A 9,886-nucleotide genomic window follows, 5' to 3' on the forward strand; every position below is an offset into this window, starting at 1 on the left:
GGCTCAGGAGGCAGAGGCAGGCAGATTCTGAGTTTGAGGTCAGCCTGGACTATAGAATGAGAGCCCATCTCACAAACAAAGACTGAAGGACGGCTCAGTGTTTAGGAGCACTACATGCTCTTTTAGAAGACTTAGCAGTTTCCAGCTCCCAGGTATAACTTCAGTTCCAGGGATCTACTGCCTCTGGCACCACTTGCACTAATGTATACATGCCAACATGCTTGCGTGTGCACACACACACACTTTAAAACAAACATAATCTAATAGAGTGCAGGGGCAGGGGTGGGAGTATGAAGTACTGTAGCAGACTCAGGACAGTACATTGGGGAGAAACAGCATCTGTCACATATAGCCCCCAGCGTTTTCTGTGACTCCATCTTTTTGTTGATTTCCCAGCAAATGCTCATGTTAAGGACCTAGTGTGTGAAGCCTGCAGCAGGGCCTCACGGTTATCCTTCACCTTTCTACTTATAAAGGTAACAGCTGTGCTACAAACTCAGACGTAGCCTTAACAAGCCGAAGGACACATGGACACAAAGCTGTAGCTGCAGCACTTAGAAGACAGAAGCAGGATTGCCATACATTGGCTTCAGCTTGGTGAGCTACCCAGTGTTCTATGCCAACCGAGACTACTGTGAGACCCTGTCTTATAAAACCAGAAAAAAATAGGGGCTAGTCAGACATGGTGGCATATCTGCACTTGTAAATCTAAGGAAGAGCACCACTTAAGAGCTGGAGGCCAATATGGGTTAAACTGTGAGGCTCTGCCTCACAAACAACACAAAGCAAGAGCTGGGGACCCAGCTCTGAAGTAGCATAGCCATCTGGCAGGTGCTGGTCTCACGGTTCCTCCTCTAGTATCCAAACCAAAACAGAAATATGAAAAATTCTGTTCTAAGCAAAGGGCAGGACAAGCTTAGCTGCTCAATAAACATAACTCTTAGGGACTAGCCAAATACAAGGAGCAACAACAGATCCTGGAGTCTAACAGGCCTGGCCCTCAGAGATTTAGGCCAGGAAGGGTTGGCTAAAACAGAGCAAAGAGGAGGGGGTAGGAGTGGGGTTGGCTCTGGATCCCCAGCGTCCTGGCTCTCAGGGGGCCAGTCTCAGCTGGAATGCTGACTCACTCCATTCTAATTGCAAAAGCAAACGCATGCGGTAAAGCAGGCACCCGCTCAGGACAGCGGGACTGTTTTAGTGTCTATACCAAGCACTGTGAGACTAGACGTGCCACAAGATGGCTGCCACTGACTTTAGTTCCCTCCAGGCTCCTTCTGATTAAGAAAGCTGCCCAGAATCTGAGGGGTAACTTCCCTCAGACACATCCTGCCAGTGTTCTATTTACAATTTCTCCCAGTAAGGACAGAGGCACTATGCAGCAACCACTGTGTGAGTGCCCCATGGTACCCACTGGACTGTGGTGACTGTGAGGAGTGGGCACTGCTGGACGGCACCAGCCCGAACAGCAGCAGCTGCTCTCAAACACCCACTTTCTTCACATCCGGCCAGGAGAGACAAGCTACTTACTCCTAGCAGACAGCCTCCACCCTAACGAAAAATTATCTCTATGATGGTGAAGCTCCAAGTAGCACCAACCTAGAGGTCTTCATTTCTATCACATCAGCTCAAGAATTACCTCAATGGGCACCAGGCCTGAAATTGATTTTGAAACCACTCTGCCTCACTGCACAGCAAGAACACAGCATGAATTGCTGCACTGTGTCTAACAGTGTATCTACAGCATTCACAGATGCAACAGAGCTTTGTAGCAGATGAAGACTCAAAACTTGGAAAGCCAGAGCTGGAAAGTCTGCCTTAACTTATCCAAACAGGCAGCTTGCCATCGGCTATGAGGCCTTAATTATGTAACTGACTCCAGACCATTTCCTCCATTACCTCTGCCAATGAGCGAGCTGCTCCTCCCAGGCCTTCAAAGCAGTCAGCAAGTTACAACTGCCAGAAAGCTGCAACCTTCCTGTTTGCTGGTTGTGCACCCCAGCAGTGGTGAGGCACAGCCGTGGGCCAGGCTCAACTCAAGCCGTATCACTTCAGACCCCACGGCAGGGCAGAACCAGCCACTCTGGTACAGACTCCATCCACACAGACCACAAGTAGCTTCCCTGAATTTGCTTTGACTTAAAGCTACCCAGAGACCTAGAGGCAATCTAACCAGTGACTTTCAACAGAGGTATTCACTGGGAATGGATCCCTAATCCTCACTCCCACGAAAAAGGTTTCTAGGGACTCAACTGTCTCAAACCTCCCCACCTACTCCACAAAACAAAGTGAAGAATCTGACCTGATTCTGAGACCGCCATGGGGAAGAGCAATGGGCAGGGGCAGATGCAGTACCAGGGCCTAGGAACCTGTCCTAGGGTTCAGCTATACGGAAACAAACTCAAGAGCCACACACTCACCAGAGAGCAGCCAGGACAGCCTGCCTTCCCAGACAAACTCCCTTTAGGATAGGCCTTCCTGGGTAAGGCAAACAAGGGTGATTTTCTAAAACAGCTAGCTACCTTTACTTCCAGATACGCCTTGTCGGAAATCAAAAACCTAAGAAACCTTAGAGTGGATGGAGGAAAGCCCTTAGAAGACAGACAAGGACTTAGAAAGCCCCTGTGCTAAATGATCTTTTTCTCCTTTGGTGGAACAGACTGGAGAACTGGGGGTTGGGAACTCTGCCTTGGAACATCTACAGTGTCATGGTCAGAGTCCATTCTGCTCCTACTGGGAGATTTTTGACTTACTTTCAAATGAAATCTTTCATCCAGAGGAAACAAAAACTTCCAAGGTTACAAAGTATACAAGCTTTGCTGTTAAAATCAGGGATTCCCAGTGACACCCTTTTCCTTTGCTTTTGCAACATCCATTAATTTCATTATTAACTAATACTGGTACATCAGTTTAGGGAGAAAAAAAAAGGTACTACTGTGACATTTCAAAAACCCAGAATACCTAAACAGTTGACTTACTATTGAGACTCCTTTGTAAAAAAACCAACCAAACCAAAAAAAAAAAAAAAAAAACAAAAAAACCCTTGCAGGGATATTCCTGAGAGCATTTAAAAATGTTTGGAGGAAATGTTTTTATATTCAGCAAAATGACTGCTAAATTTTCATTCCCAAAAGGAATCCCATTTTCTAACATTTTATTTTTAAAGTTTAAATGTTCTTTTACAACTTAGTAATCCTAAACACGTGGAATGGAAGAGTTATCAGCTGACACTTTCTCCTCTGAACTCCAGGAGGAATTTTACACAAGACGGGAAGCTTTAAATGTTGTTTGCAGCTGCCCCAGCGCACTGGAGAATGTGTTGCGTTCGTGCTTTAGACGTTTTGTGCAAGAATGCTATACATTCTGGAAATCTCTTCACAAAGAGCTGACTTTACATCAGTTAAACTGTGAATACATTTAAAGGAATCAAACAAACCTGACAAACTGCAGCTTACATGGTCAAGTGCAGGTGGACATCACTCCTCAGAACGGAAAGAGGGACAGGACTAGGCTTGTGTGAGAAAGACTCCCCTGACAAAAGTACTTCAGGGACCAAAAGTGGGCCAGGGGACAATGGAACGTCAACGTGTTTTCGTCTTCAACAGAAGAACTTATGCTTGTAAAACACATCTGAAGGACAGTGTTAGGTCCTGCAAGTCACTGCTGCTGATTTTGTTGTTTAACTTGTATGTGTAGGATGGAGGGGGATTGAGGATGGGACATGTTCTCTCCAACATGACTGGGCGTGTAACACGTTTTACATCAACTTTTCACGGTCAGGCATGTGCTTTTGAACAAAGAGCAGTGGAGACAGGAGAGATCAGGGTTTGACACAGTTTACATATACATTTTGTGCTTAGACAGTACTTTACAAATGACTTGCTCAATTTAAATGTCTATCACCATAAGTAACATTGGAGTAAAAATTATGGAAAATGGGCCTGCTTGTTTTTTGGGAGGGCAAGGGGATGTGACTTTAACTTGAATACAAGTATAAACCAAATTCTGTAAGCTTATCCCTTCCAGAGGGACTTGAAGTAGCCACTTTCACATGAAGGCTGGAGACAAAGCAATGGATGAAAATAGAGGGACACCAAGGGTCTGAAAACATACTGGGCCTTTTCCATGTATTTTTGTCATGTTACAGTAACACTTTTTTTTTTTTTTAAAGAAAACTGTGTACATCAAAAATTTTAAAAACACTGAAAGGATGTGCAAATCTAAAGGGCTCAATAGGTTAGAATCCTGATTTGAACATAATAAATTCACTCTCAAGCATCACTTTGGTCTAAAGGCGAGGAGTAAGCAGGCAGGAAGGGACTAAGAGGGAGATAATTGAATTACTCAATAAAAGAGGCTACTTACCATCCCAACCCATTGTAAGACATACACTTCTGACATAAGAGAACTCCTTAGAGGTCGGATAAAGCTCGTAAGCACCTTTGAGTAAAGCACCTGCCCCCGAGAGGGCCTGGAAGCCCAACGTGGGCTTAGCGAACAGACCTCCGCTAATCTGTTTATTTCCTTGAACTGTAGTCTGGCTGCGAAGGGCTGCGATTCCCAGGACGATACATTTAATTAGAACAAAACAGAAAAAAAAAATTGTAAAAAAAGCTCACCAAACTGCTGCACCTGTGTCTTTGAATGTGGGTGGCATTTCTTTTAAAAGGCAAAGGAGGGTCTGTGAAGGAGAAAGGGAAAACGGGAGGTGGGAGTGGGGAGAAAGGGCTGGGACCCATGTCTGAAGAAGTCCTCTGTGGTTCCCTAGGCGGCTGCGAGTCATCTGTCTGTCGCATTCTCCATCCTAACCCCGGTCCCCAACTGCCTGCAAGACTAGCTTTTGTGCTCACTGAAACCCACCTTTCTATTTTCAAACCTAGTCACTCTAGCCCCCGGGAGTCTGCAAACCATGAATCCCATTATCTTTCGGCTCCAGCAGAGCAAAAATGGCTCCAAACCTCATCCTCAAAACGCGCCGGACTAGTCCCATTATCACCCGCCAGAGAAGGGCGTGGGGAACCCATTTCGCACTTAAAGGACAAGAGGCGCCACAGTTTACGTCCTGCCAAAGTACAAGGGAAGAGGGAGCGATTGCACCCTGTTCTGCCCCAGAGGGGCGATGCCGGGAGAAAGCGGTGGCTGACTTCCTCTACCATCCAACGCAGGAAAAGCAACCGTCACACACATACACACACACCCGGAAAAACAAAAAAAGAAATTTAAGACTAAGGACCCTCCACCACTGTCACCTACCTACAAAAAGAGTGGGACCCGGGAAAGAAAAAAAAAATAAGGTTTCCTTTCCAGAGATGGTCAGGGGCTTTCATCAAAAGAGCTGGAGATGCACCCCTTACCTGCCTGACTTCTAGGGAGTAGCTAGAAAATACCTCCCGCCAAAAAATTAGAAGTGCACAAGAGCCCCCATCCTAAGGAGCCCTCCTTAGAACGATAGAGCGAAGGCTGATCCAAACCCCCACTTTCTGCCTCCGTTAGACTCGGGTACCTATCCAAAATGGACAGGGTATGCCTCCCCCAGAAGAAAGGATACTGTAGGGGACTGGGAGGACCCCCAACTCCGAACCCCTAAGAGAGGAGTTGTAAGCTGGAGATCTCCCTAAAACAAGAGAATCCGGGGGCCCCTCCCCCAAAAGCCTTCCCCAAAGCCAGGCGACAGGCCGCTGACGGCCAGCTCCGGGAACAGGGGCGGCCGAGGAGGCTGATGGGCCTCAGCAAGCCCACCCCCTTGGCGGCCCGTGCCCCGGACGGGCGAACGGACAGACAGACCGGCGGGCGCGGGGGGTCCGGGGGGCGCCTCCTCACCTTCCCCTCAGCATGGCGCCCAAAAAAAGACAGAGCGAGAGCGAGGGAGAGCGGGCGAACGCCGCGAGGGGGGGCAACGCATGAGGCCGGGAGAGAAAGCGAAGCGAGAAAGAGCGAGCGAGCTAGAGACACCCACCGACCCCGCCCTTCCTCCTCCTCCTCCTCCTCCTCCGCGGCCCGGCCCAACATGGCGGCCGTCCCCTTCCTCCTCCTCCTCCCCCCCCCCGGGGGACGCTGCCCGGCCCAGGCCGGGGGGCCTGACCTGTCGTCAGGCTGCGGGAGGCGGTGGTGGAGGAGGTGCGGGGTGGCCGCGCGGCCGTCGGGGGAACACGGAGGAGGCGAAGGCGTTGATGGCGGCGGTGGCGATGGCGGCGGTGGCGACTCTGATGGCGGCGGCGGGGGGGTCCCGGGCACGGCCTCCATCGTTCCTTTGAGGGGGAGGGGATGTTAATGCACGAAAAAGGACTGCTTGGGCGTGGCGGGAGGGGCACACTTCAGCTCTCCAGGGCTCCTGATGGGAACTGGGCATATATAGAGATATAATATTTTTTTCGGTTTCGGAATCACCTCTGAGCCGCCTTCCACGTAGGCCGCGAGGCCTAGGCCCCGGCGAGGCCGCCCGCCGCCTGCTTTCTCCGCAGCCTTGCCCTGCGGTCACTCGCTCACGGGCACGGGACCCTCATCGGGTCGAGAGGTCCCCTTCCGCCACACACGCACACACACACTCGCGGGCCCCCAAGGCCTGAGACCCGGGGGAACACGAACACTGGTGGGTGGTTGGGTGTAATTAGCGCGGGCCGCGCGCAACGGAGCAAGCGGAGGGAAAGGGGGAAAAGAGGAAAGCGAGCAAGGGGATGGTTAAAAAAAATCAAGGAGAAGAGGGAACGGGCTATGGAGATGGGCCGACTGTCTGCCCGCCCTAGATGCCCCTGCTGCCCGGCCCCCGCCGCGGTCAGGAATTCACACAAAATGGCGGCACAGCCGGGACAAGCACAGAGGCTGAAGCTGGAGGAAGGGCGTGGAGGGAGGGGGTAACTGAGAGGCCGAAGGAGCGTCACGTGGAGAAGGGCAGACAGCCCGCCCGAAGGCCGGCGGAAAGAGCCGAAGCGGAAGGGCGAGGCGGAGGGGAGGAGACGGAGAGAGCCGAACACAGCTGGGACTAACTCGAGACTCCAATAAGCCGGAAAGAGCCGAAGCGGGGAATCTAGGTCACTGAAGCATCGTGAAGCGCATCAGAGACCCACCTAAAGAACCAAGGGTGGTCGTGGGGGTGGGACTAGAGGAGGCACGGAGAGCCGGAAATAGCCGAAGCGCTTCGGGATTGGAGAACCCGGGGGACTTGCGATAATCCGGAAAGAGCCGAAGGCAGTGAAGGGATCCCGGTAGGAGGCGGAAGTAGCCGAAATAAATTGAGCCGAGCGAATAAGAATTAGCGAATGAGCTGATCGGGTGGGGCTGGAAAGGCGATTAAATAACTCAAGGGTAAATGACTTTCAGGAACTCGCCCCAAAGCAAGCGAGAAAAGCCGAAAATTGCTAGTTTGAAGGAAGGCGGGAAAAGCCAAAAGTTTTAGGTGGGAGAATAATGGGAGGGAAAAAAATTTAACCGAAAGCTGGAGACCGGTCCCAGGAGTCGGACGTTTCCGAAGAGGGGCTGGAGCAGAGGCGGCCCGGAGATGACGTCACTACACAACTCAGCCAGTGGCGTCATTCTTGGAGGCGAGAAGGGCGGGGCCAGACTGTGAGGGCGAAGTGGAGATCTTCACTGGGTTCTTAAACCACTAACAAAAAATTTTTGACGTTGGCTTAAGATTGTGTGTTTGGACCCAGGATATGCGGAAAAGTTGAAATTAGCGGTGCTAGCCTCCAAGCATACACGAAACCCAAAGCTTCATCCGCAGCACCTTATAGAATCGGTTGCGGTGGCCCCAGTGTGTAACAGCGGCATTCAGTGTGGAGGCGGAAGCATGAGAAACTCAAGATCACCCTGACCCTGACAGCGTGGAAGAGCCGACTCCCGTTAGAGATACCACATCCTCTAACCTCGTGCAAGAATGAAGGGAAAGACGGGATCAAGGCAGGGACAAGGAAAAAGAGAGTCGAGGCCTTGTGACAAAAAAAAAAAAAAAAAAAAAAAAAAATCTCACCAAAGATGCAGGGGTAGAGGTGCTATGAAATATAATGCAGCGAGGGGCTAGCATGGCGGGCCCATGCATAAGTATGCCCCTAAGAAATAACACCTCGTAAGAGATCTGGTATAAAGAGATTTGTTGGGGGAAGGGACAGGAGTGAGGGCCTGGAGAAAGGGTAAAGGCAGACAGACTGGAGCAGAGCCATAAGAACAAAGGACAGAAAGGGGACACCAGGGACAGAAATGGGAAGAGAGAGGAAAAAGAGGGGCAAATTGAGGTGGGGGAGCACACACCTGTGAACCTGGGGCAGTACTGCTGGATCTTCTGTTGGTTAGTATAGGGACCTTGACACAAAACTCTGAGAAACTAGTGAGCCTCTCATCTGAGACTGCTTGCTAGAACTTCCTGTTGCGATGTAATCCTTAATCTAATTTCTGTGGGGGCAACCCAAAGCCTTGTAGTTGCTACACAAATTCTGAGACACCTCCCCACCCTCAGTTCCTAATCTACATAGCTCTGTCAAGAAAGAAGGGTGCCAAGTGTGGCGGCGGCACATGCCTTTAATGCTAGCAACCACAGGCAGAGATTTCTGTGTGTCTGAAATGGAGGCCAGTCTGCACTATAGAGAAACTTTCAGGACAGCCAGAGTTGTTACATCGGAGAAACCCTGTCCAAAAACTAAAAGGAGGAGAAGGAAGAGGAGGAGGCAGCCAGTGAAATAAATACAGCACTTGCTGCCAAGTCTGATGACCTGAGTTTTGGGTCAGCTGGGTCCCACATGGTAAAAGGAAAAGACTGTTGGTCTAGCTGAGCTAAATCGATAGATCTTTATCCTAGCAAGGTCAGTCTTACTACACAAAGAGTTTTAGCCCGGGCCTGAATCGCAAGACCTTGTCTGAAACAAGCAAAAACATCTCTGTGGAAGCACTGTTTGAAACATCCCATATTAGCTTGGTGGCACACACCTTTTAACCCAGTACTCAGGAGCAGAGGCAGGCAGATCTCCATGAGTTTGAAACCAGACTGATTTACATACAGTTCCAGGACACCCAGGGCTTTGTAAAGATCCATCACACCCTCCCTAGCAAAACCTTTTCTTAGGACATTACACATGCTGGACAGCTACTTCTGAGTCATATCCTCAGTACTTTAACTTGTTGGCTTTTTAAAGACAAGTGGCGGGGGCGCAATACTTCAGTCTCAGCACTCATAAGGTACAGGCAGGTGGTCTCTGTGAGTTCAAGTCCAGCCTGGTCTGCAGAGTGAGTTCCAAGACAGCCAGGGCTACACAGTGAAACTCTGTCTTCTTAGTTTGGGGTGGGAGAGGTGGGGGAAAAACAGGATAGTTTAGCCCAGGCTGGCATTAAATTTTCCATAAAGCTGAGAATATCCTGAGCTCCTGATCTCCCTGCCCCCATCTCCAATTTCTACTTGCTGGCAGAGCAGATCTGTCACCCTACCTGACTTTTGCTATTTATTTTTGGAGAAAAATGCAAAACAAAGCCAAAATGCCAATAGACCTCCCTGGATCGATTTTTGCCTTGCTTTGTCTCATCTTCCCTCTTCTCTTCCCAAATTGGATTTTCTTTAAAGATTTATTTGTTTAATGTATGCGAGTACACCGTTTCATGCACACCAGAAGAGGGCATCGGATCCCATGACAGATGGTTGTGAGCCACCCTGTGGTTGCTGGAAATGGAACTCAGGAGCTCTGTGCTCTTAACCGCTGACCCTCTTCAGCCCCCAAATTGAATTTTATGTCACTGGAATAGCCTGGAGCTCCTAGGCTATTCTCTCTGATCTTCTAGCCGAAGATAAGACCGGAGGTGCCTATCATAATCCCCAATCCTCTCCCTATCTGGATCTTTGACAGCCTCATATAGACCAGGCTAGTCTCCAACTAACTATATAGTGGAGGATGACCTTGACCTTCCGAGC

At 49.8% G+C, this 9,886-nt stretch overlaps 1 protein-coding gene across 3 annotated transcripts in view; it reads right to left on the reverse strand.

Moving 5' to 3' along the window:
• Window positions 1–6,474, reverse strand: part of ZC3H4 (zinc finger CCCH-type containing 4) — a 33,425-nt gene extending 26,951 nt beyond the window's left edge. For 2 of the 3 annotated variants that reach the window (XM_080909242.1, XM_080909240.1), the window contains exons 1-2: window positions 6,385–6,474; window positions 6,080–6,245 (exon numbers count right to left, since the gene is read on the reverse strand). In XM_080909242.1, the coding sequence (XP_080765368.1) occupies window positions 6,080–6,240 (161 nt within the window). In that variant the 5' untranslated portion in view covers window positions 6,241–6,245; window positions 6,385–6,474. Of the gene's footprint in view, window positions 1–5,817; window positions 5,877–6,079; window positions 6,246–6,384 lie in introns of those variants that run through there. The other variant, XM_080909241.1, reaches the window with a different exon arrangement.
• Between the last annotated feature and the right edge of the window lie 3,412 nt (window positions 6,475–9,886).

Source organism: Micromys minutus (genome assembly GCF_963924665.1).
Source record: "Micromys minutus genome assembly, chromosome: 32".
In the NCBI taxonomy this organism is placed as follows: Eukaryota; Metazoa; Chordata; class Mammalia; order Rodentia; family Muridae; genus Micromys; species Micromys minutus.